The 27,768-nt window shown below is 40.8% G+C and overlaps 1 protein-coding gene across 1 annotated transcript in view; it reads right to left on the reverse strand.

Moving 5' to 3' along the window:
• LOC110961034 (unconventional myosin-XVIIIa) overlaps nt 1–27,768 on the reverse strand; it is a 68,585-nt gene that overhangs the window by 23,426 nt on the left and 17,391 nt on the right. Inside the window, 25 exon segments of the mRNA XM_051937539.1 lie at nt 981–1,095; nt 1,207–1,326; nt 1,495–1,584; nt 1,777–1,920; nt 9,506–9,571; nt 9,573–9,635; nt 11,121–11,173; nt 11,176–11,185; nt 12,339–12,448; nt 12,656–12,819; nt 12,821–12,879; nt 14,571–14,757; nt 14,860–15,019; nt 15,962–16,100; nt 17,958–18,044; nt 21,038–21,230; nt 22,091–22,181; nt 23,080–23,250; nt 25,903–26,047; nt 26,139–26,202; nt 26,365–26,465; nt 26,637–26,779; nt 26,878–27,088; nt 27,241–27,417; nt 27,505–27,611. Coding sequence (XP_051793499.1) covers nt 981–1,095; nt 1,207–1,326; nt 1,495–1,584; nt 1,777–1,920; nt 9,506–9,571; nt 9,573–9,635; nt 11,121–11,173; nt 11,176–11,185; nt 12,339–12,448; nt 12,656–12,819; nt 12,821–12,879; nt 14,571–14,757; nt 14,860–15,019; nt 15,962–16,100; nt 17,958–18,044; nt 21,038–21,230; nt 22,091–22,181; nt 23,080–23,250; nt 25,903–26,047; nt 26,139–26,202; nt 26,365–26,465; nt 26,637–26,779; nt 26,878–27,088; nt 27,241–27,417; nt 27,505–27,611 — 2,970 coding nt within the window.

Here is a 27,768-nt window from a genome sequence, read left to right on the forward strand (position 1 = left end):
CAAGAAACTACAAAGCAGCCTTTGCGTTTCAACTCTAATCTTGAATAAACCTGAGGTAAGAATTCTGAGCACACCACAATAGTAGTTAGAGGAGGACATGTCTAAGTGGCACTTTCCACAGTTCTTAGCCGACCCTAATTCTGGAGCTGTCAGAGGCTATCAGAACTGTAACAGCGGGCAGGCAGACATTCAGGTTCGGGTTCATTTCCAAGCCTTATCATTTTAGAGGCTGTCCATTTCTCCTTCACATACCAACACCGGCTCCTCCATCAGTGCTGCTCATTAGCATATATATAGCATAATGACAACTTGCAGGGCCACCAGCTCTGATCCCAACGATTATTTTCTCATTCATCTAAGAATTCTGATATGCTCTGTAATGGCTTGTCTGCTGAGGTGGGTTTGAAGGGGGTGGGAATGCAGAGAAAAAGCCTCATGGACAATATGCTCTCAGCAGGCACACTCTTTCCCAGCAGGGGGAGACCAATCAGCAACAGGCATTAGCTGTATGCCTGGGAGGGAACATCTTAATCCCCTAGCGGTAAATCCCAAATTTGGAAAATATACTTAACAGCATTAGGCAAGATGTGACCAAGTCTTACTGCCATGTCTCCTGCTGGAACAGCCGAACAAGCCACTCATTCCTGCAGCTACAATTAGTATAAGGGAGATTTTCAAACTGTGCACACAATGCCAGTAGGAGCGCTTCAGTAAATTATGCGTCTGACCTGAGCTGACATGCCCATTAGGCAGGCTTAGGCAAGCTGCTACAAGTGTCACAAGGTACAATTAATTAGCGAATTTTACACAAGTGCTTAAAAACACTGATGACCAAGATTGTGCGATCAAGAAGATAGAAAAGTCACCAGAAGTCACATCCTCACATTATCTTCAAATTCTGCACGCCAAATTAAACACATGGATAAGGGCGAGTCTCTCTGGTGTCCAAATGGTAACAAGCAGATTCCAACTCAACTGACCAGCATCATCATCATCATCCATCTCCCCGTTGAGCTCTGACGATTTCATGAGCCGCGCTTCCATCACCTCCATCTCCTGTGATTCTAACTGCTTCTTCATGGCGTCAAACTTCACCTGGAATGCACAAATTCAGCGACTAATCAAAAAATAGCATGTCAGTCACACTAAATAGGATAGTTTTTTTAATACTAGAGTCAAGGAGTTTGTGTTTTTGTGTATATGTGCCTGTAGATCCTTCATGTCCTTCTCCAGGCGCAGTCTCTCTGAGGTCTCAGTTTCCAGCAACTGGGATGCTGACTCACTAGTGCTTCTCTCATCAGCAAGTTCTGCCAACAACTCAGCAATCTGAACACAAACACACACAGGAACACACACAAGGGGTTATGCAAAACCGCAAAACAGTTCCCACGCGAGGAAATAATTAGATCTTTACTAAAATGAACAAAAATAACTCCATCGCTAATCTCAAACACCATCCTCCCAGAATGCACTGCCACGGGCGAGTCGACCCACCTTGCTCTCCAATCGATCCGTGTTCAGTCTCAGCTCATTGCGCTCTTTCTCCACCCTCTCGAGCTTCACTTTCTGCAGTTGTATCTCCTCCTGGAGCACGGAAAAATAGCGATATAGGTTACATTTTATTTTCCAAGAACAACTGTGAAATATTAAGTATTACAAGAAATGTCAAACATTAATGAGAGGAAGCGCCCTACTACAGCAGCAGGTAATGCATTTTAAAAGTGCATTAAAGGCTGTCTAACTGAGTGGAATCTACAGGGTGAGGGGTCTGCTCACGTCTTTGCTGCGCATTTGATCCTCCGTTAGCTGGACTTTAATGAGGGGCTGCACTGTGGTGAAGACCTTCCACCATGGCCAGTCCTTCACACCGCGGTTCTTCTTAATGTTTTTCTGGATGCACCGGATTGCCAGATCCTGAATCTAATGACACATATGGAGAAGCAGTCAGCACAGAGAAACACATCCGTAAGTGTGAGCGTTTGTTGCAGTGTACAGATGGTAGCGTAATATTAATGTCATTTTATTTGCATTTGTATCTGTAAACAATCTCAAGTCATTTATATTCAAGACAGCACAGATATTTATTACTTTAATGCAGCAATATATCCAGTGCATGGTGTTAAATGCAGTATGTGGAAACAAAAGTCAAAGTAATGTACATTTGTCACATGGCAGCAGTGTCCACATGTCCATGGAAAAAGGGGAAATCTCGGTTTCTCACTGTAATAATGCTCTGGAAAACTCATCTACTGTTGCCATATCATCCTCACCACTGATGAGCAACATTTGAAAAACACTGCAGTCGTCATTCTCGTGCTATATTGCCTGTGTATGGGCAAGCAGATATCTCAGGACTTGCCAGCCTCCTCTGGAGAGTTTTCTGCAGAGTGTGTTCCAAGGCTGGAGCTAATTTTTGATTAATTAAATCAAACATGTTGGCAGCTAATTCCAAGTATTACACGATTTCCATGCTGCTTATGCATGAGGCTCTCTAGCAGCAGCAGATTATGGCAAACCCAATTAGAGCAACACAATTCTCAGCATCAGGTACATTTTACCCTGAAGGTACTCTCTACGACCAATTAGGATTTGTCACACAGTGAAAGCCCTAACGTGGAGCAAAATGCAGCAAATCTCTGACAGAAGATTTAAACGGGTCTCACTTGTCATATTTAGTCTCAAATGAAAAGGAAACAAACAAAAGATTATAGTACATGAGCACCATGGATAAACATTTTCGTATTCATATCACATTAAGAGGGTGTGACAACTGTAAGAGCGTGTGATGGGAATTACAATTGTGAACCAAGATTAAGAACAAAAAGCATGTGCTCTATTCTGTTCCTCAATATTCTGAACATGGAAATGTGCTTTTAGTGCGTACGTGCAGATATATAGGATGTACTGTATCAGTGCTGCATTTTATGACTGCAGCACCAACTGATGTCACTTGATTCCATTTCTGAAGCAAACGCCTTAAGCTCAGTTTCAGGGGATTTTTTTTCTACATGAAATAACTCTGATTACATAGATTCATCTTAAACTTTGTGGTTTGTCATTTTGTTGTCCCTAAACTATCATATGACATTTAAATCCTGAAATACAGATATATTTCAAAGAGCTATAGTACGTGCTGATCACATTAACCCTGGCCTAAAAAATGGAAAAGCTACACACAAAGGAATATATCTTTATGCTGAGCATATCCAAGCCTTTACAATGGCATATGGATTGCATGTTTCACATGAATGAGATATCCAGTTGAATCCCCTGTCTGATAACGGTATATCTTTTCCTGAGCTGTTGAGGTTAAACCTAGCTTATACGTGCTGCTGTGTACTGATTCAATGCAAATATTTCTTTTAAAAAAAAAAGAAAAAAATACATTTGTAGGTACCTGAAGGACAAAACTCCCAATACGGTAAGTGCCTGCTGAGGCAAAATAACAGACTTTTTAAAATGTCAGGTTGTCCCCTTGAGGAGACAGTTGAAAGAGGGGGGAAAAAAAAAACACAAGAAAATTGTGGTTTTGTCATTTAAAGTCACATGGACTTGGCACAGCTTCACAAGGTTAACATGCCAGGGAATATCAAACATGGGAAGTTGTGACTTCTTGTCACATCCATATACATCAACCAGCAAGTGCCTGAGACGCTTCACCAGAACTCATTCACACTGTTCCAGAGGCAAATTACCATCTACTGTACCTAAGACTGGATACTTCAAAAGGGCAGAGACAATGGGGCCTATCAGCATTCACAGAGGGGTATCAGGGTAACGGCGAGGTGAAAGTGCATGTTATTATACAATGATTATTCTAAGACTCAACCGCACCATGTTCTGTAAATCTTGTGGAGACAGGGAGAGATGGAAATCAACACAGCCCTGCATCTGTTCTCCACTCTGGTGTTGACTAATTAAATCAGGAATAATAAACAGAATGAGAATCAGCAGGGAAAAAATGCCCTTCAGATGATCATTGCAAGGAGAGACTGTATTTCCATAAAAACTGATGAATAGTAATAAATCTAGCGTATTCTAGTTGTTTTAGAAGTAGAAACTAAAAAGGGTAGAGAGGGGAAGCAAATCCGTTCTGGCACTGTACTGCAACCTTTGTCCAGTTTTCGCTATGTTGCACATTATCGCAATTTCTTTCACACACTTGACTAAGACATTGACTCATAATTCAGTAATGTTCAAAGCATTTTTATGCATATACAGTATATATTTCTACAATTTAACAAGTAAAAAAAATTCTACTACTTGGCATGGCTTGTAATATGATCCTAGTACCTGAGGCATGAATGTGTGAATGGATTAATTCGTTTAGATGCATACACATCTACAGTGCTATGCAATGTTCGTTACAAACTGCTAGACATGCAGACTGCAACGAAGTAAGCAACACCTCTGTCAATATCATTTCAATGTCAATGATTCAAATTGAAAAGCGTACATATTTGCTCTCATGTAAAATGAAAAATGAACTGTTTAGATTCGCTGTATTAAAATACAGGCTCCATAGTATGAACTCAACACAACAAAAGTCATTACTGAGACTGAAATCTTTTGATTTTTTAAAAATATCCATATGTCCAATTTTATTTTGAATGATAAAACATGGCAGTTAATTGCCGGAAAGATATTTGCCATGTTTCAGAGGCAATTTTTTCAGATGCCCTTTGGCAGTAGGGGTTACAATGCTCTACTTTTGTATTAAAATGTTCTTATTGAATTCAAGCCAGATAGGATACTAGGCCAAGGCATTTTCACTTTTGTCTTCTTCACTTTATCAGTTTGGCAGTGTGTTTTGGATTGCTACCAGAGTGGAAATTCCCCTTCTGCCATGCTTCTGCAGACCCGGAGTCATCTTGTTAGCCAGAATACTGGTAAATTCATACTCATCGTGATGCCATCTTCCCCACGCCTCTCGTACTCATGCAGTCCCATATTGTCACCCACTCCTAACTCTGTGCTTCACTGTCAGGACTCTGCATTTACTGCGGTAGTCCTGGCCAGGTTCATGCTAAACATGCTAGACAAATCTGCGCAGAACAAATTTATCTAGGCCTCACTGGACTAAACCAAGTGCTCCAATATTCATCAGGCTTCTTCATGCGCCATTTTACCAAAGTTTAATCATGCAATTTATGGCCAAATAGCAGTAAATGTAATATTTCTTCTTTTTTTCCTGAAAGTCTCTTTCAAGGACCTTCTCGTGTGCCTATTTGTCTCCAATCTCCGCTGATGACCCCTGTGCCAAGTTTTAAAGTCTTTCTGTTTCAGAGCCAGATCGTGCAAGTAGTGTACTGTCTGTGGTGCCATTTTAACAGGACGGCGCCGCCCTGATTAGTGGTACAATGACCCATTCTATGCCTCCTGAATACCACTGCCAGAGTTCATCCATTCATGTCTAGTTTTTCACAAAATTTTCTGCATTTTGTTTTATATCTTTGAAGTCACAATATCAGATTTTTCAGTTCCTTGGGCAAATCGCTTCCATGTAGACTCATGATGCAGATATGCAGATAGACACAGCCCACAGAATCTAAACCAAGAAGGACATGATGTTCATGCAATAACTGGATAATTGGAAAGATGTACGTATACTCAGTTCATTTTGGTGATCACAGGGTTTCAAACTCTGGTGCAGTGATCACAGGTGCATTCACTTTTGTTGCATTGAGTTTCTACTTTAGGACCTGTATTTTCAATACAGTTTTCCTAAAGCATCTGTATTGATTGTTCATGAAACATAACACTGTGCTTTTCAACACATCAATACTGTAAATCACCCCAATTATTTATTTTTTACCTTCTTACTAAAGCTTATCAGTATTATTATAAGCAGTTTCTACAACATGGTTGGAATGATGAATATTTGAATATACATTTATACTTTTCTTAAGAGGATGTTTTTTTTTTTTTTTGCTCAGTAAGTTCATTACATGGGGGTGGGGGGGGGGGGGGGGGGGTCTACCAAATTTTATGAAAGTAGCATTGTCAGCAATACAGGAGTTTAATAAAGATGCCAGAAAGCAAAAAGGAGTATGATTTTGGGGGGGAAATGCTTACAGTATTCACTTTCTTGTCCAAAGTTAAATGACAAGACTGAAACCTCTTTCATAACTGTCTGTTAACTATAAGCTCCAATAAAAGGCTGTTAGCTTAGCATAGCTCAAAGATTAGAAACAAAGGGAGTCATGCAGCCCGTGTGGTATAGCCTGGGGGTGGGGGCTGTTGTGTGCCAAAATATTTCTTGGCATTCATCAAGCAGACTTTACTACCCTTAGACAGAGTCAGCCAAGCTGTTTCACTTTGTTTCCCAGTCTCAGTCCTAACCTCAGATAACTGGCTGCTGGCAGTAACTGGCTGCTGTACAGACTTAACAGCAGTATCAGTTCTTTCATTTCCCTCTCAGTAACACATTACACCCACATCTATCTATCTATCTATCTATCTTAACAGTATGCTGATTACCAAAATATTTTCTGTTTTGAGGTTTCTGTAATGGATTATCTGCCACTATGTGCAAGTTCTTTAATCAAATGATATCTTTAAAAAGCAGAAAAAATAGTAGGGCACATCATTAAATTTTGATTGAGATGTCAAATTACAGTTATTTTGCTTGCAGTCCCGAACGGAAAAATATTTTTTTGTGGCTGTATGTTATTCTTTATTATTTTATGACTTTCAGAGAATTCCATTGTGCTGGCTCAAATGTGGGTATAAAAACGTGAATTGAGTTTTGAAATTCCTCACTCCTGTTTCAAAATGATGATGTGTAGGGAACTCACTTAGAAAGACAGAGTCTGAATTAAAGCACTTCATGATGCTGTAAGGTCTTTGAGACAAAATAGGGCAAAACAAAAACTGTTCGCACAGTGTGGTCAAGATGTCTTGGACTCGATTGCAGAGACTGGTACGTACAAAATGCGTCAATGAAGAGGCCAAAAACAAAAGCTAACTGAAGCAGAAAATGATCATCAGGCAGAGATTAATACTTCTAGATCAGAACCTGAGAAAGTGTCCAGAATGACCACAGGCACACAACTGAAGGAACAAGCTTAAAGGAAAGATAGCTGCTAAGAAGCCATTATTGAGGCCTGCAAACATCAAAAACATCTCAAATTTGCCAGGAGCACAAACATTGGACTGTAGGTGATTGGAAAGAAGGTACTCTGGACAGATGAGTCCAAGTTTGAACTCTTCTGTTAGCATCATCATGTTTGTGTCCACAGAAAGGCATGGTAACACGGTAGAGATTCCATTATTGTATGGAGTTCCATTTGTGGAAAGGGAATGGACAAATTTATTACAGTGGATGGTATCATGAACTAGAAGGTCTACCCACAGCCATCTTGGTGCATCATGGAATCCCTTCTGGACTGAACCTGATTGGTCGTGGGTTCAAGAAAAAGGAATTTGACGTATTTATGGACTGGCCAATTCAAGACTATACTTGAATCCTGTTTGAACAGATCTTGGATTTATTGAATTCAAAAGTAGATTGCAAAAAAGTTTCATTCAAAGCAAGTCTCTGGGAAGAGCTAGAAACTACCTGGACCTCAATAACAAAAGACACTGTTGAGAAAGAACAAAAACAACAACAACAACAATGGCAGGAAAAATGCAAGCTTTTATCAGGGCCAAAGAAGGTCAAACAACATCATAAGATTTTTGGTAAATAGTTTGGACACACCTTCCCATTTATTGTTTTTTCTTCTATTTTCATGACTATGCACATTTTAGATTCTCACTGAGCATGTCAAAATTATAAATGAACACACAGAATTATGTAGTAAACAAAAAAGTGTGAAATAAGTCAAAACTGCTTTTATATTTTAGATTCTTCAGAGTAGCCACTCTTTGCTTTGATTACTGCTTTGTACAGTCTTGGCATCTCTCATTAAGCTTCATGAGGTAGTCACCTGAAATGGTTTTCACTTCACAGGTGTGCCTTTTCAAGGTTAATTTGTGGGTACTGCCTTGCCTTCCTAATGGGGCTGGGACCATCAGTGTGTTTGCAGAAGTCAGGTTGTACACAGTTGACAGCCCTATTTGACAACTGTTAGAATCCATATTATGGCAAGAACCAACTGGCTAGTTGTGTGCTGTGTGTATATATATATTTAAATATGTGGTTGTTGTGTGTGTGTGTGTGTGTGTGTGTGTGTGTGTGTGTGTGTGTGTGTGTGTGTGTGTGTGTAGGTGTATGTAGGTGTCGTGTGTAATGGGCAATTTTCCACCCCCAAATTGCATAGGCTCTGCAGTAGGTGTCATCACAAACATAACTGCATGTTACATGTAACCTTTCCAACCTCAATTGGAGTTTGACATCAATGAAATTAAGATGAAATAAAGTCCTATCTTTCTATTATAGATTGGCAGGATATAAGGGGCATACAGGGCCAGAAGGAAAAATTGTTCCTTTGCTAATGGATTTTGTAATTGCAGAGTTGCCTAGCAATTTTCAGCAGTGTTTTTGTTGTTTATTTCGTTTAAGTTCTGGCAGATAGTGAAGCACCAGGCACTTAGCCTGCTTTACTGTGTGAATAATCACCTTTGAACTTACTAACGAAAACACATTAGTTCCCCATTTGAAACCAGCATCCATCACCAACTCTCATGGTTTAAAGCAAGTAATAACGGAGCAGAGCTTGAAGTCCGGTAATATAAAAGGTCCTATTGATTCTACCTTATTGCAAAGATGACAGTATAATAGCTTTACTGGATTCATATACAAGTGAACAAATATCTAACTCCCTAACAGCATGTGGTAGTGGACGTAAGAGCGGCGATGTTGATTTTGTTTCCACTGGTTCATCACAAGACAGCTGAAGCGGCACATTCACTTAAATAGTAATCACAGAGAGGGAGAAGTACTGTAGGGCTCCATACATCACAAGAGGACATGTATGAGTCCAGAGAGATGGACTCACAGACGCTGGGAGAAAAATGGAAGATGGGTGGAGCAGATGGGTGTGTGAGTCAGCAGCCTGTTCGATAGGCTGCATTGAAGGGGAGCGGGCGGATATATTGCAATAGAAATGGACGTGTCACTATCAAATATTCCCTGGGGGAGCTGATTGGACGGATTACAGGGGAGGGAGGGGGTACAGGCAATGGAGTGAAAGAATTTAGTTGTAATTAGTTGAAGATTTACAGCAGAGCTGGTTAGATCTACCCCCTGGAAGAGCAAACAGGCCTTAAAATTAGCTCTCAACTGTAAGCTCAGATTCTCACCAACTTGACCTACTTCACCTGCTCCTCCTGTGCAGCTGAATGGACCTTGGTATTTTAATCAGTTTTTTGCAAGCATCATATTTATAACTATGACTGCTTCTTACTTGAAGTTCAAACGTGTGTTTGAGTTTCTTACATTTAAATGATGACAGATGACATTTTGATAAATACATCCTTACTTTTTCGAAAGACATCAGTGGTGTTTTCAGCTCGCTAACTTCAGACTGAGCTGTTCATTTCAGCGTGACGTCTTGCCTACCTTTCTTTTCTTGAAGGCTTGTCGAGCCAGGTAACCTCTACAGGCAGCTTGGAACAAGGTTAGATTCGCGCTTGGTCTGCTCATCCCTCTGCTCCTCCAGCTTAGCCAAGGTGCCGGCTCTGAAGAACAACTAGAGCAAGAAACAGCCATACCACAAATGCCTATTAGCAAAGGGTTAGATTATAATAATTATGCCGAGACCAATTAATGCTTATTTTATCGAGAGGAAATTAGATGTAGGGGTTGCACTTTAATGTGAAGCATAGGGGCTAAAATAAAACAGAGGGGATCTAAAAAGCAAATAAATGCACTGAAGCAACAAATCAATAAGAAACAGTGTAATCCACAGACAAGAGAGTCTTATCTAGGTGATAAAGCTGTGATTAAGTTATTATCTCGGACAATCGCCTTGTCTATAATCTAATGTGGGCCAAAGGTAAAACACGGGTAAACAGCTAAAAGAAAGCAGGTCACGTCACGGCTTGTCTATACCTCACAGGGATTAGGCACTGCAAGAGAATTCTTGATATGATGGCAGCAAGGTATAAAATGGATGGATGATGACAGGAAAAACTGTCTCCACCCTCAAGGTCTTTCTACACAGTCCCAGTGCTTTATAAATGCCAGATCCATATGTGACCTGTTAACCAAGCAGAAGCTGGAAATGATGGAGCAGCTTTGGTAGGGAAATGCTGCAAACCAGTGGGGAGAAGTGATGCATCTGCGATATCAATGAAAATTACTTTTCAAATGCTTAGTGGGGCTTGAGCAGAACGTGTCTGTTATCGTCAGATCAGATCCATGTAGCACTTTCCAAAATGTACGCAGCTGTGCTGTTTTTTGACATGTGGCTATGTCTAATGGCAGTTTTTTTATATTATATCCTGTCAAGAGCTTGAATCTACTGTTGTAAGGTTATTCAGGGTTGTGTAGTTGGAATGCAACTGAGAGAGGTTGCTAAGGCGCAGCTGGAATGCTTTGAGAATGGCCAACTGCGCCTGTCTACTTCTGAGCCTATTTCACACTATAAAAAGTGTGGCACTTGGTGAAACTGCCACCAAACTATTCTTTTGTCATGTGTTTTGAAAGTCCTTGTGCGCTCCATATATCTAAGAGCATAAGTTCCTCTGTTTTGTGCAATGTTGTTTCCTTTGATTTTCTTTTTGGCTGATGTCGCCTTTCCAGCTGATGGGATTAGACCTGAGTTTTTGAGCAGTGTTTACTGTGATTACACACAACGGTCATGGTGAAAAACAAAGACTTGCTAAAATTTGCTCTAATGACCTGAAAGAAAGTAAGAAATTACGGTCACACGCCAGGCTGGGTAAAGACATGCGCTCTTGGGTAGCCACTGGCCGAAAGAAGGGACAAGGCTTGGCAGCACTCCAAAAGAGGAAGGCAAACAAACCTCAAGAGGGACAGGTGTAATGAAAGACACACTTCCCCCAGACAGCAAGTGTCATTCAAAACAAAAAAAAGTGGGCAAAGAAGGAGCTGTATACTGCAGGTCTGTTGTTAGAGTTTATAAGAGAGAGAAACTGGCAGCAATTCACAGCAAGGTTATTCAATCATTTTAAAGCTGCCTATTTGTTTGAAATGTGGTGTCATTACTCACCCTGCTCAGACCCATGTGGTAGCTGCTTTTCTCCAAATCCAAGGACTCCAAAGCTCTTCCACAGCCTGGGCAAAGACACATCATGTACACAAACATGCCACACACACACACCACACACACACACACACACCACACACACACACACACACTTTAGTCTTCCAACAGCTGGATCCAGTGGGAACTTCTACTGACACTGCAACAGTTCAGTAGTTCGCTGTTCCCCTAAGTTGTCATGTTAATTAATGGTACAGCACAGTTTTCCCTCTTCGCTCGCATCCACTCCCAACTGGATTTTGTTTTGAACTGAGGCAGGAAAAAGTTTGGCTCCTCAGAACCTCCAGAAACCAATTACAACTTGTCCTCAAGATCCCCTCCTGCTCCTAGCTGATTCGTCCTGACCCCCTGATGTTCTTGGCCCCATTGCCAGCTTTGAACACATACATCCAGTGTTGAGATACACCATCAGCCATCCCTGGAGCCTCTCCTTTTCCCTATCCATCTACTGGCCTGCGTGCACTGTAGGTGTATTGTTGTCTCCGTCTCTTCTCTCTACTTGAGCCTGCAGCCTGAAAGACCACATCTAGATTACACCAGGAGAGGTTTGTCGCGAATACTAAGGGGCTTTTGTTTGCCAGCGTTTCCACAGAAACTCAACCCAATACACCGACGCCAGGGGAAAAGAGCTATACTCTACCTTTAACCCATTCTTTCACTCTCTCTATCTCATTTCTCTCTAGAAACAAACACTTGTATTTTTCTCCACTGCGCTTCAACTAAGAATTTGCTTGCAGTGGACTAATGCATAGTATCAGTCACAAACTAGGATCATTGGACAATTTTGTGGTATAAATTCAAAATAAGAGCACCAAAGTAGAAAAAAATCAGCACTGAGAAAAACTTTGCAGTAAGTTTCCAATTCCCTGATTATATAAGACGATAAATACATATAAAGCAATGATATTATGTAGCTTTGCCTGCAGTTAAGCACTTTCTAAGCCACAATACTAAATCTACTTCTTTCACGGGCGGCAATAGTGATGAGGTTAAGTTGATTAGGTCATTAGCTATAGCTCTGATGAAGGTTATTTCTCTGTGAGTCGGCTGCTGACAAATCAGGGGCAGATGTAATGAAGCTGCCTCTTCACAACATTAATCTCCACTGTGCTTGGCCACTGGCGGAGCTGTACATTTCACTCGCTCTCTCCTTGATTGACTTACTCTCTGCTCGTCCTTCACGATGTAATTCCTCCCGTGCTTCTTGGTGAGGTGCGGTGCCAGCACATCGAAGCGCCGCCGAAACTCAGAGAACACCATGTGATCAGGGTAGCCTGTGAAGGTTGGCATTGGAAAAACATTATGTTTTTGCAAATGTTTTACAGTACAAGCAGAATTTGGAGGTGACCCCTTGCGAAAAAAAAACAAACAAAAAACAACAACAAAGAAGTAATTTTTGCCTTTTTTTTCCAACGCATTTGGAAAAGGATGTGTGCGTTTCTAAACCCGGCCTCAGTGTGTGATTTAAGCAGCTGCCTCACCTTGCCTGTAGATCCGTAGAGCATCGAGCAGCTTGGATCCACGTATCTGAGCACGGAGCAGTGCTACATCTAGCTGCATTAAGCCGGATCTCCACTCTCCCCTTGAGCCTCACATTCCCCTCCTTTGAACAGGGATCCACTCAGAGCCTTCAGGGCATCCGCCTTGGCAGTATGCAGTGAACAAATTGAATCCTGGATCTCCGCACCATGTCGAGGAGAGCATCCTGGAGAACACAGGGCAGAGTTAGAGACTCCCCTGGGAGCAGGTCAGTGGTCAATGCAGCATCTTCCAGCAATGTATCACATATAATCAGTAGCTTTACGTCTTTGCTTTAAATAGTCAAGTTCTCTGCATGTCTGACAGTATTGTATTTACAAGAAATTTCAAGCAAACACCTCTTGTATTAACCTCATAATTGTAACATTTATTATTCAATACCTACAGGGCTACAGTCAGGCAATTAAGAACTCACTAACTCCATGACAAAACTGAGAGACAGATACTAAATTAGATTTTACTATCTATTATTTAGATCTTTCATTTGAGGGTGTGTGTTACTATATACACTACCGTTCAAATGTTGAGGGTCACTTAGAAATATCCATATTTTCGAAACAGAAGCAGTTTTTTTCCCCCAATGAAGATAACATAAAATTAATCAGAAATACAATCTAGACAATGTGGTAAATGACTATTCTAGCTGGAAACGGCTGACTGTTTATGGAATATCTCCATAGGAGTACAGAGGAACATTTCCAGCAACCATCACTCCTGTGTTCTAATGCTACATTGTGTTAGCTAATGGTGTTGAAAGGCTAACTGATGATTAGAAACCCTTGTGTAATTATGTTAGCTCATGAATAAAAGTGTGAATTTTCATGGAAAACATGACATTTTGTCTGGGTGAGCCCAAACTTCTGAACGATAGACTATATAAAGCAAACACTACGCTTCGGGATGTAGTGGAGACAGATGAGGTTGAGCTGTCGGTTATGCAGATTACCCATCTGCATTAAATCATAAAAAGGAGGAGAAAGGAAAAATCTTTGATTATTTATTTTACATAAACTGAATTTCAAAATGTTGTACACGGTACAATTTTCAAGTTTTACAAATACTAGGGAAAAATTATGACTTTTTGGTTACTAATGGTTACTACGTACTTTACATACCAACGCTGAAATATAAATTACTAATTACAATTTTAATCTATTTGCCAGGAGATCAGCCCATACACATGGAGACATGTGGTGACTTTCGTGAAATATCACAATTTTTAGGAGAGACTTTGACAATTTTCCTGACCGGACAGCACATTGCAAATTAATAGTTTTAGAACTGTTTAAAAATGTAAGATCATTTCTTTAAATGGTTTTGGTTACAATAAATAGTGTAACTTTGCTGATTTCTTTAAAAGAAACATGTCTTTGAATCCTCTGGTTGCTCTGTGGTAATGTGGATCTCCATTTAAGACATGGCTTTCAGTTTTTCAGCTGTTGACAAAAATGCACATCTTACAAATTCAGTCCAAAAAATACTGATCCAGTATTGGTCCACTTTTGACAATGAACATAATCTGGGAATCAATGTTCTTTTCAAGCAATTGGGTTGGAAGCAGCAGCAGAGCTGCTCTCTCTAACAGGCTTAATGTCATTGCGTCTGCTGCAGCCCAACTACGAGACTTCATCTCATCACTTTTCTTTTAAGAGGCATTAAGCAATTTGTGAATGCTGTAAAGTCCAAAGTAGATTTCAAACTAATTTACAGCTTTTCGTATTCACCCATTTGTTTTATTGTGGTACCAAATGGCACTGGACATCCATAAATACACCTCCAGCTCACTGGTAATGTCTTACAGTTACCAGCGGACAGAGGAAGCTCAACTGAATGATGTGTTCCATCCTCTCCACTCACCACTTGAAGCTTGATCTGGATGCATAAGGACTTCTTCTTGATAGCAGCCACCCCTGTGGTGAAAGTCTTTCTCATACTAGTAGCTCGCCGCAAAGACAGCTGGGAAACACCTTCAAGGCCTGCGATGGAACCCGACAAAACAGTGGCTCCACCTGCTCGGCTCATGAACAGTGAGCTGATGATCTTCCTGCAAGAGATGGAGGATCTCATGTTTTGGAATGACATACTCAAGTAATATTTCACGTCCACGTCACCCGTGATAGACGCCTCCTGCAGTGGTGATGCTTACTTCTGGGAGTCCTGCAGGAGGCTTGCAGCGTTGGTGGAGGCAGGATTCTGCTTGGCGTAGTTCAGCCACCCGCGGACATCATATTCCACCCAGTCAGTCCCATGACCATGGCCAAGCAGGAAATGATTCTCTTTTTCACTCTTTAACAGGAAAGTGTGACCTAATGTAAACAGACACGCGGGAAGATGACAAAAATGAATAATTTCCCTCAAAAGTTAGTGCAATGTGCATAAAAGAAATGTTAAAACAAGCTTATTCATCAAGTCCTGAAGACTCTGTATGTGCCGTCTCTCACAAATCCACAGAAACATCATTGTTACAGAGATAATAACTGTCTGCTCCTAGTTGACCTAGTTGTTCATGGACTGCATAAGCCTGTCTATTCAGGCTTAGTGTGAAATGTTTACATCTATCTATCTATACTGTGCTGGTCAGCCTTAAGCATGATATGGAAAATCATCAAAGAGATTTCACTGATAAAGTAAATAGAAAAACTCAAATCTAGCACATGTAAGAAATCAGAATGAAAAGCCTCTAGCTATTGTTTCGGAGGGGAAAAAAATGACACTTTGCCCTCAACATTTTTTTTCTGAATTCTATTAAATTCGATGTGGAAATTTTTATAAGCTGTATCTTTGGCAAGCCAAGGTTGCCAACAACATACATGGAAAAGATTTGTGTGACTCATCTAGGATTTAAAACTAGTCCAGCTGATGCTTTGTGTGCTTTGTGTACAGTTATATAGCAATGAAACAAAACAGGAAGTAGTCAGCACAGTATTGTGATATGTCTAGAAAACACTAAATAGCATATGGTGGAATTTTAAAGCAAGCCATAGGAAGAGTTGGTATATACTGGGAAAACGGGAGCAAAAAATTATTGAGCTGTCACTAATCATCTATATAAATCGCTCATAATATATTGTGCCACAACAACAGAGATAAAAGCAGGCAACAACATTAATATTAATACAATGCAAATTTCTGGTTTAAACGTGCATCATTTTTAATTTTTTTTACTCAGTTCTTAAAAGACCATTAGCTAAATGCTTTGTATTAGCTTTAATGGTGAGTTTGTGTGTGTATGTTTGTCCTTTCCTTGCCTTTACTCTCGCCCTCAGCGGGTCCATAGTAGCTAAAGAGACGTCCCAACAGTGTTTCCTCTGATCCTGCAGGCTGTAGCGCCTCCTCTTCCATCAGCCACAGCAGGCCTCGGGCCTCATCTGTTCGAACTGTCCGGACCTGTCAAATAAACATGAACACACACGTGCACACTCAAAGATCATAGATTTACATAAGTTTTATTGTGGACACAAAATGTTCTATTTTACCTTCAATCCACTCTTCCATTTTACTGCATCGACCCTCTTTAGTAACAAGTCTGCCTCAAGAAAGATTGTTTTACCAACTGTACCCCATACATAAGTAACAAACCACCTTGCCACAAGGACGTTTAGCTCATTTTAGCTGTTTAATGGGAACACATTGATGAATCCGAGTATATTTCCTAAGCCTTTATTATTTATCCACCTCCTGGGTACAAGAAAAAACAATAATTGCTTATGAAAAATTCAGAAAATTATCCTTCAAATGCTGGGTTGAGGGCCTCTGCAGTCACGGTTTCATTAAATATTGGGGGGGTTCTCCTAAATGTCAGTACAGGCAGTTGAACTGCCGTGTGTTTTCTGAGCCTGAGCCAGTTGTGACAGGCCTGATAATAATATTAGCTCTGGAAATTAAAGTTTCAAAAGCGTATGTGGTCCTTGCGTCCTTCAGCAGTCGCTGCAGTGAAAGCATCATCAATTTGGATTTTCCTTATAATAACTACAGAGACAAAAGGGAGTTTTTAAATATGAGGAGTAGAGGGGGAGATGGGATTAAAAAGTAATGCAATCAGTGTGAACACTGAAGAAAATAAAACGTCCTTGAGCAGTAATGATCATGACAAAAGGGCACAATAAAGGACTTTTTAATCTTGATGAATGATATCGTATGTATACATGTGACTTTATAAGTCTGTGTCACACACATTAGTTGGTATGTTGCTTACTGTGTATTTTCATATTTAAACGGCATTGTTTTAGCCTCAACTTGCAGCACTCGTAGGTTTGATTGTTGCACTTTTTGTCCAAAGGCATTGAGGATAAGCCACTAATGTTTTGAGGATTAAAACAAACTCCAGAGAGAAACAATCTCCACATGAAGGTAGCCAGCTTGGACAACATGGTTCATGTCTGAATCTACCCTGGGAACCCTGGCTTAGGAACCAAACCCACAAAACCAAAAACTGTTTCAGCAGCTATCAGGAGGTTGCACTGGAGACATCCTTATCAGCGGTGCACACTACACTGACTGCAAATACAACACAGGGCATCAGTTTGGAGGAGACATATGACAACTACGAGGCTTGCAATGAATTGAGCATTAAGGTTGTTTGTGATAACGGACATCTGAGCTACAAAAAATAAATATCTGAGTGAAAAAAAAAATCTTTGATCAAAATGCCTTTTCATTCTTCGCAGCAGAGTTGATTTTAGAAATGACTTTGAAGAATCTGTGCGTTTTTTTTCCCCTTAGGTTTTTAGTGTGATGTACTACAGTTCACTGCTTCTGATGACATTCCCATTAGAGCAGGGACCCTTTAAAAAGTAAAGCACTCAAACCAAACACATTGGAATTACAGCAAAGTGATCTATGACTCTCTAAACTCTGCCATTTCTGTTTCCATGGTGCAGACCATAGGCTGCAAAGGCCAAACATTGATTTTCTTTTCTGAAGTCAATTCTCTAACCTTTCTTTTCTTGCTCCTACCCTCTCTTTCCAGTCTCTATCAAACAAACTAGCATAAAGAAAACTTCTGAGGCTGGAAAACAATATTCAATGCTGAATTAAAAGAAGGGCACCCTGAGACTACTATATGAAAATAGATCATGAAAGGCGTGCAAGTCTCCTAGGTGACTGGATAAACATTCAGATGCAAGTTATTACACCAGTACAGGATTTATGCATGACGAAAAATAGAGAAAAAAGAAGCGACTATGCGAGTAAAATACTAAGATAAAAGTAAGGACAACAGAAAACAAAGAACACTAAACTTACCAGTGCTTGGCTCGAGGCCTGGTCTACCACTGCTACAGACAGAGATGTGCTCGGGTCTGTGTCGTCTAAAGAAAGCTCGATGTTCTCCTGGAGGAAGACAGACAAGCAGATTGACAGACTCTTTAATGACTTGTGGTGATGCTAAATTTGTGGAAATGCTATATTTTCTCTGGGAGATGCGAGTGGTGTTTTTTGAAGAGTGAAATGCAAGAAATCGAAAAATAAACCAGCTTAAATTATTGTATGGCATCGCATTTTTGAAAGTCACTCAGGGACTGAAATAGAGTTCAGGACCTGAGGCAGTCTGCAGCTCCGGGTTAATATATGGCCATAGATACAGTATGTGTTAAATCAGGACATTTTGTTGGCATGCTTTGGGTCTACTTGTCCACTTAGTGGGAAGGGTCACTGTAAATCAATGCAAAGTTGTTCTGAGTGATCCCCTGTATCGTTTCATAAAACATTCGTATCCTGATGGTAGTGGCCTCTTCCAGGGCAGCAGTGCCATTTTACATAAGGAAAAAAGGGTCACTGAATGGTTTGATGAGCGTAAATATGATCCAAATCATATGCTGTGACTTTTACAGTCACCAAATTTCAACCCAACTTAACACCGGTGGGAGATTTTTAGACCACCAAAACCAAACAGGGGAATATCTTTTGGAAGGATGGCACTCCTCCTTCCAGTAGAGCTCCAAAAAAAAACAACAACAGAGAATCAATGCCAAGGAGCACTGAAGCTGTTCTGGTGGCATATGGAGGCCAAAAAACACACTTCATGTTGTTTTTTCCCCCTAATTTGTCACAAATCTGCCGATTACTCAGGAAAAAGGAGCTTTCAGAAGTGAACATTATTGACTACTCTAACACAACACTGATCCCTTGTAGCCATGAGCCTTTAGATGCAGGATCCATGTGACTCTGCCTCTTAGAAAGTTAATGCCAAACATCACAGCTTGGAAACCCACTACAAGGAGTCCCTGTTAGAATTAGTTAATCAGTTAGGAACATTTCTTTTTTTTTTTAAAGTTATTTTTTGGTCTTTTTTTGTCTTTATTGCAGAGGACAGTTCAGAGAGACAGGAAATGTGAAGAGAAGAGTTGGGGAACGACCTGTAGCAAAAAGCACTGCATCAGGGACTACAGCCCCTGTTCATGGGTCGCTCATGCAACCAGTTGAGCTACTGGGGCGCCCCAGTTCGGACCATTTCTATAGTACCCTTCAAAAACTGGTCTTACAAGACAACATTAGCGTATACAAAAACACAAAGCAACAGCAAAACATTTAAAAAGGGCAGTAACAAAGGATTAGAAAAAACAAAATACGAGACTAATCTCTGTTTGTACAGGTGGGTTTTAAAAGCTTTTTGAATCAAGGCACTGACTGAGCCTCTGTGACTGTTGATTATGAGGACAATCAGTGAATCATATCATTGTTCAAGCAAATACAAAACATTTGCTGTTTCTAGCCTCTCATTGCTTTTCTTTGTGGTGTGCAATATATTAATAAAATGAATATCTTTGGGGTTTGGGCTGTTACTTTGACAGATTGAAGTTGAAAACTGGACTGCAGGAAATTATGAACCCTTTTTCGACATTTTCTGACATTTTATAGACCCACCTAACTACTAATCTACAAAATCTAAAAAAAATAAAAAAAAATCATTACATTATGATGAATTAATTGACACTGATCTCATGCTTGTTATTTCATTAGCTTGCTGTCAGTCATCAAGTAATTTAAAACCCTGATTCGCTTTATGGCCCAGTGAAGGTGCTGGGGGGCATAGTAATTTCAAAGATTTTTCTGGATAATAAAATATTTTCTAAAAAAAAAAAAGTGACGGCACATAAAAAACTAAAAGCCACAACAAATCTATTAAAACAACAAGAAAGTCTGGCATTTACTATGACTGATTTTCCTATAGGTAAATGGAAATGCTAAAAGATTTAATTACTGATGTAGATGATAACATTTCTGGGGCAAAGTGGAAATTAATACAGTAAATTACTTTCACCGGAGCAAAACAGGCAGGCAGAGGCACACAGTGACAAAGTGCAGGCTGCACTAGAAATGGATGAAAATGCTGGCAGTAGTAATAGTGTATAGCCATAACAGATGCCAGCGTTCGACTCGACTGTGTATGTGAAGTAGCTTAAGTGATTTTTGTTCTCTGCTGTGGAGAGTCAGTTTGCAAAGGAAACACACACACAAAAAAAACCTACCTTAACAGCGAGAGCACTCCGCAGCGTTTAATTCAAAAATATAAAGCATTTCCCTATTGTGTGTATCATAGTTCAACCTGGCTGTGACTGTCATTGTTAATACTGTGTGCCGTTTTAAATGAGTTTGACCTAGTTTACAACGACAGCTTCGTAACTTCTTATATTTTCAAGATGTACTGACAAGAGAGAATTACACTACACAGATTTATGCGATGCTTCATTTCGCTCCAATTCCCTTTCTCTCAGGCAGAGGATGTGGGTGGGAAAGTGGGTGGGAAATCCCAGGATCCTTGTTCACAGTATTAAAAGTAATATGATCAGGATTTCTTGTTAGCTTTAGTGTGCTATTAGCTGAGTTTTCAATAAGAAGAACATTTCTGAGATTGGAATTGGGACAGCTGGAATGGATGAATATAATTGTCAGTAATGAAAGAAAAAATCTCTGTTATTTGTCCTTAAATATCTTAAATCCTCTGGGATGAATGTGCTCAGTTATTATAGTCCATCCCTGCCAGACAGAACTCAAAGGAGGACAGCAGAAGAATAATTCCTTCGTCAGGGAGCAACACCACTGCTGTGCAGCTGGGCGTGTCTCCCAAAGGCGGTTGTGAGTGACTTTACTTTGATCTCAGCAGAAGAGGTGAAGACTGGCATCGCTAATGAGACGGCCTAACACATGAACTACTTTGGCTTGTCACAGCTTGTGACAGGTGGGACGGATAGTGTGTCTGATATGTGAACACATGCACTATTGGAGTTGATGCATCAGAGGGAAAGCAGCAGACAAAGAGAAGCAGCGAACGAGACAGTGAGGTTGTACGTATGCATCGTGCACAACATTCCGCATGCCCTTACCTCTTTGTATCTCTCCAGCTCCTGAACAAAGGTACGCTGGTAGAAGAGAGTCTGCAGACGTTCTTGAGTGTAGTTGTGGCAAAGGTCCTCAAAGGTCGCGCCGCACTCGCGCTTCGCCAGCCTGGGGTTTTGAAAGCCTGGTGTGTCCACTATGAGCAGCGAGCACAGGGAGTGCTGGCTGGATTTCAAGGCCCTAAAGCACAGAGGGCAAACACACACACACACACACACACACACACACACACACACACACACACACACACACACACACACACACACACACACACACACACACACACACACACACACACACACACACACACACACACACACACACACACACACACACACACACACACACACACACACACACACACACACACACACACACACATCAGCGTTGCAATATTAGAGGCAGCTTTCAATTGACTCCATTCCCTGCATAACCGACAGCTCAACCTCATCTGTCTCCACTACATCCCTAAGCATAATGTTTGTTTAACATAGTCTATCGTTCAAAAGTTTGGGCTCACCCAGACAAAATGTCACGTTTTCCATGAAAACTCACACTTTTGTTCATGTGCTAACATAACTGCACAAGGGTTTTCTAATCATCAATTATCCTTTCAACACCATTAGCTAACACAATGTAGCATTAGAACACAGGAGTGATGGTTGCTGGAAATGTTCCTCTGTACCTCTATGGAGATATTCCATTAAAAACCAGCTAGAATAGTCATTTACCACATTAACAATGTCTAGACTGTATTTCTGATTAAATCAATGTCATCTTTATTGAAAAACACTGCTTTTCCATTAAAAAATATGGACATTTCTAAGTGACCCCAAATTTTTGAACGGTAGTGTACATCTATTTTATAACCAAAATCCAAACAGCTATAAAATCTAACACTAGAGAAGCTTTGTTTACACTCAAACAACTTATGGTAGTTTCCAATTGTTTTCATGGTTTAGAAGGATAACTGATATGTCAAGATTTATTAAAAAGAAAAATCTACACATTGCTAACATATAATGATGTGTGATACTAACCGGTTTATTAGAGAAATGAGGATAGTGAAGATTTCAGAGTAAAGCCCAGATGCCATAGCCTCTAAACACTCCATGGCTGTAGCTTTGGATCCTGAAAAGCAGTCAGAAAGAACAAATCAGTAACAACTAGTTTGCAAAATCTCCACCATAAAAATAACGTGAGGACCAGTGGAATTAAAGGAAGAAATGTCAATGTTTCGAGCTGGAAAATCTAAGCTTAGACTATGGTCAGGACATCCGCTTCTAAAAGGCAGTGCAATAGCATTATATTTGAGCATATTATGCCCAGAGGCATAAGGTATCCCAACTGGGCCTGAAATTGTCTTTATAAAGCAGTGTCATTTAGGACTCAGGTGTTTTGAAAGTGGTCAGATCAAACAGCGAACACTCATGGCTGTGCCTAGCGGCAACGGCCACCTGTTAAGCTCTGCTAATTCATTCCACTGTCACACAAAATGGTAAGTTTATGTCGCTTAAGGGATGTTTTCACGTGTGCACACTCTCACACACTGACTGCGCGCTCATCGGTGAGGGAAGATACAGGGAAGGTGAAACAGAGGTCACTTCTGTCCATCCCCACTGTGATAGACTTTTAACTGTGTCATCGTGCCCTTCAAAATGTGTTGCCGTCTAGTCTTGATGGAAGTCAGAGAAGCTGCACATGTGAAAAATCAATGTGAGGCAATTATGATTTCAAGGACAATGAACGAAGAGTGGATCCAAAATTGCTTGTCCCGACATAGTGTGTGTACTTATCTATCAATAGCCATTGTAAAGCTGTGGTATTCATTACTAAGATAAGCTTTATTTTCTCTGGTGTATGCAATTTCCCTCAGGTGATGAGCAGAGGCATATGTGGGCACGTGTGTGTGTGTGTGCGCGGACATGGAAACAGAGTGAGAGTGACAAAGAGAAAGGGGTGGTGGCGGGAGGAGACTGTGAGGAATGAAGAGGGAAATGTGTGTTGGTAAATGTGGTGTGTGGAGTACCTGCATCTGCCGTGCCATTTTCGTCAGGAGCCTGGCGGATGGTGCTGGCTCTGGGCAGGGTGCCCTTGGCCTGGTGCTTGAAGATGGAGGAGGAGAGCTCCTCCAGGGTGCAGCCCAGCAGGTATGCTGCCTTCTGGGCCCACTCATGACGTGCAAATTGTTTCCTGCCAGCTGAGACACGTGCATGAAAACCTCCATTAGCCCCTCTACCAACTACTGCAGGCGCATGGTAGCTTTGTGACAATCCCATCACTGACAGGGTAGGATTATGTCTCTGGTCAAGCTGACACTGCCACAGCTGATAAGAACGTGCACTAAAAGCGTGCTCAAAAGGTTGCTAGCTTGAATACATTTAAGCACGGCGTAAAAAAGGACATAGCCACACACTTCTACAAAGAAAATCCTCCATTGTCTAAAGCTGAAAGCATGTCTGTGAAGTTGAAGTGATAATTGCCTCTTTTATCTTCTTGAGAACGAAAGCAAAACTTATCATTAGGCGACACAATTAATTTATTTACATAAGGACTTCTGTTGGGAAACACAAGTTTCTCTTTAATCTGGAGGCTGAGTGATGGAAACATGTAGATATGGGTGCAAACTTCAGTTTTAATCCACCATGAAGTGGTATCTTCTAAGACTTGAGAGAGAAATTGGGGAATTTCACACAGAGAGTAGTGGGCTCTATCTGTTTCATCACTGCTGCAGAAGCCTTGCATACTTCTTATAATGATAAGCAGGATGGTCGTAAAGACAAGCAAAGACCTCTAAATACTCCCTTTGATAGATACTCGGCACCGCAATTATTTAAATTCTGCAAAAACATCAAAAAGAACAAACTGGGTTTGCCAATATAACTGAATCAAAGAGTAAGGAGTGTGAGACTCTTAAAGATGAGAAAACTGCATATGTACAGTATTCGCACTTTCAAAGTATCCAGACTCACACTGTGGCCTTCTTCTGTCTATACTTGTTATAAGTGTTGACAGCACAGTAAACAGAGAGGCAGGTTCATTTCAGGTGGGCCCTTTAATTGGATCAAGAGGGATTAGAGATCATTGCTGCCCTCTTGTGTCACTTTATGAAGCTGCACTGAAATAAACAGCTTTTATATCCTCTTTAATATTGGATGTGATGGCCAATACACAGACTGAGCTCTGGCAACAAATGTGTTTTTTAATGATGTTTAGTATTTTATGAATAAATAAGACGGAGACACAGAATCAAATTCCCATCAGCGTCGGCTCTAGATCTACTACTCCTGTCCCATCACGCATTGCTGCTTCATAAGTTACGCTTTGTTTAACAGAAAGACACCAGGCCTGAATTCAAAAGTCACCCCATAATTCACAGATCAGAACCAAGTTGTTTGGTGTCTGTAGGCCCAATAACAGACAACACTTACTGCTGTAAAAAAATTCTACTCTTCCTAGACGGTGGTTTGATGCCATCAAAAAGATTGGTAGCCAACTGGAGGGGATCAGTGGAAATAATTTGGCAGGCAACTCCACATAAGTGACTGGCAATTACAGTGCAGGCAGGGATTGAAGAGTGAACAAACACTACACAAAATGCTCAATTACGGTCACTACTTCTATACATTCCTTGTGGGTTTTTATGTTGTTTATTATTCTGATATTCCGTACTGAGGTAATTAATTTGTGCGTCAATCAGACAAAAATACTTTTTCTAATATCAAATGTCCTCAGTTTGCTACATGTGCACATCTTGGTAAATATGCCCACTAAGGAAAGGTGAAACAAATAAAGAAAATTCTAAATGTGTCATGAAGTTGATACATCGTTATTAAATGTAAACAAATAGAGACGTTTACATCTCTATTTGGAAAGGGTCTAATGAAACACAGACTCTGTCCTTGAGAAGCTGAAGGGCGTTTCAGACTGAGGGATAAAAATGAGCAACAGTGAGATTGTGAGTAATAAAAAAAAAAAATCTTTGTGGCTATTTAAGCCTTAACAAACAGCAGATATTATAAATAAAGTAAAATGCTGACAAATGAAAGTACGACAACCTTGGAGGAAAATAACTCTTGCGTTAGGTTTCGTCATACAAACTGCTTCAGACCAACGCTAGCCCTTGTATTTATGAGGACTGCTGTTTCCTTTAGCCCTGCGATGTATTGTTACAACAAAATAATTGTTTGTCAAGGTGTGCGTTGCGGCTTTTTTCCATTCCTGAGCTGCAACAGTGTCTCTTAGCAATTAAACTCAGGTAGTTTGCCAGTGGCTTCCATTGTTCTGGCACAAAGAGGGCCCTGTATATTTGATATGTTTGTTCAGAAATGCATAATAAAGAAAATCTGACAGAGGATCACATCTAATGAGCAAAAAAACATTGAGTCTTTTTAGCAGCCTCAGACTACGAATGTGTTTTGAATGATTTGAGTTGTTTTTCATATCCGAGTGCCTTCAGTTCTATATCATAAGCTTCTCTGTGATGGTCTATATTTTGAACATGAGCTGTAGATCAGTGCAGCTCAGTCGAACAACGTGCGCAACATCTTTCAAAGTGCAGATGCACAATTCAGTTCTATGGATTACATCTGTCTTGCATCACACACGACCCATTACCAGTGCAGCCTAGACGTCTGTCAGATTGCATAAAGTGTGTGTGTTAAAATAAATTTAGCTAACAACGGGGATTTTTGTCATTACTCTTGTTTTTCATCATGCATTGGAGTGTGAACGCACCAATCAGTCCGAATCTTTGTTACTGGTACATGTTCTATTATGAAAAACATTATCAGCATTATTAAATGATACAGCTGTAGCACGGCAAACATTTCTGTGAGTGTAGCAATCCTACCCTTGGTTGCTCCTGCAGCCCCAAGATGGTAGATGGCCCCAAGGACAAGCCAGAGGGCCCTTTGCTCATCAGCACTGATTCCCAGAACCTTCATGGCTGCTTGCAGCTTGGAAAACTGCTGGGAGGCCCGCTGCTTATCCTCTGTCTGGCAGATTCACATAAAAGCACTTTAGCTTTGTAGCTTCTTAAAGTAATATTTTTCCATCTCTGGCTCTATAAAAACAGGTAGCATTCACCTTAGTCTGTGCTGTGATTCCAAATGCATTGTTTTCTGCGAAGTGATTGAGGTGCAGCTCAGTTCTGATGAAGAAATAAGAAACAACACAAAAGGACATGAAAGTCTGGAACGGGCAGCACTTTCCAACAGGAGCACTATATCACTGTGATATATCTACGTAATAAATCCAGTGCAGAACTGTGTCGTATTGTAATTTTAATTGGCATGAGAGTAATAATCCCGACCTAAGAGAGCTATCTACTCCAGCCATCAGGTAGTAAAAGACATTAAAAGTGGACTCCCCCTCTGGTCTTCTTGTCACTCTCATCTTCTCTAGGAGCATGGTCTGCAAAGCAATAGCAGGACAGGATATTAAAATGACACAAAAATAATATTAGCACAGGCCATGCAAGTAGGCATAATAACAAAGCCTCAAGTGTGTGATAAAAGCAGGCATGCATAAGGAAGAGATTCAGCAGCTGATTCCAAGTGACTGAAATAAATGTGTTATTTGTACCTGGATAGAGGCTGAGGTCACCAGGCCCGCCTGGTCGAAGTCCAGTGAAACAATATGCGAGAAGCGACTAGCATTCCCATTCATACAGGTGGAGGCATTTCCAAAAGCCTCCAAAACCGAATAGACAGCCTGCCATTTCTCCGCTACATGCAACAAGAAAAAAATGTTATTTGGCAGGAAACACATGACTGAAAGCACAAACTAAATTTACTAAATTCATAGTGTATCCTTTCCAACTTACTAGAGAAGGTTTTGTTGGTGCTTCCAGCGATGGTTATCAGATACTGGATAATGTGTTGGCAGTTGGTGGTTTTGCCACTTCCACTCTTGCCCAGCAAGACAATGGATTGATCCTGGCGAGTGGTCAGAAGGTTTCTATAGGCAGCTTGTGCCATGCTGTAAATGTGAGGGGCAGCATCCTCCCTTCTGCAGCCCTTGAACATTTGCATCACCTAGAAAGAAGATGGAGAGGGGAAAAAAAAAAAAATCACTGAGGCTATACATATCAATTTAGTATCACTGTGAATGCATTTCATTCTCACTACACTCTCATTTATGCTTATCCACAAGAGATGTGTCACATTAGGCAGCGGCAGCACCCTACCTTCTCAGAATACATTGAGGGAGCACTAATGGGGTTAATGACCACCATGTTGGGCCCAGCGTGGGTGTGCACCAGGTTACTGCCATAGCGCTGCCGCAGAGAGTGCATCACGCTCGACTCATTCAGATACTGCAGCGAGGCCAGGTCCTCCAGTCGGTCAAACAAGGGAGGGTTTGCCTGGAGTTCAAAGTCAGAGGCGGTCACACACTCACCCAGTGTCTTCTGTAATTGATGAGGTTCAGAGTTGATTTGATGATTAAATACCTTCTCCACATCATCTTCATCCACATCCAATAAAGATCCATCACTCTCCAGGCGGATTTTCACCTTCCCCTCTGGCAGGCTGCCTGTCTGTGTCTTCAGGAGAGTCGCTGCATCACCACAAAGTGCGGAGTTAATTTATCGTGACACACGATCTTGACCCGAGTGCAAAAGCTTCATCTCATCTTACATGCCTGACAATGTGAGGGAGTTATATCTCTTTTAATAATGTCTAAGATTTATTAAAACTTAACACACGGTCAGTGC

The sequence above is a fragment of the Acanthochromis polyacanthus genome, chromosome 17, assembly GCF_021347895.1.
Source record: "Acanthochromis polyacanthus isolate Apoly-LR-REF ecotype Palm Island chromosome 17, KAUST_Apoly_ChrSc, whole genome shotgun sequence".
Lineage (NCBI taxonomy): Eukaryota > Metazoa > Chordata > Actinopteri > Pomacentridae > Acanthochromis > Acanthochromis polyacanthus.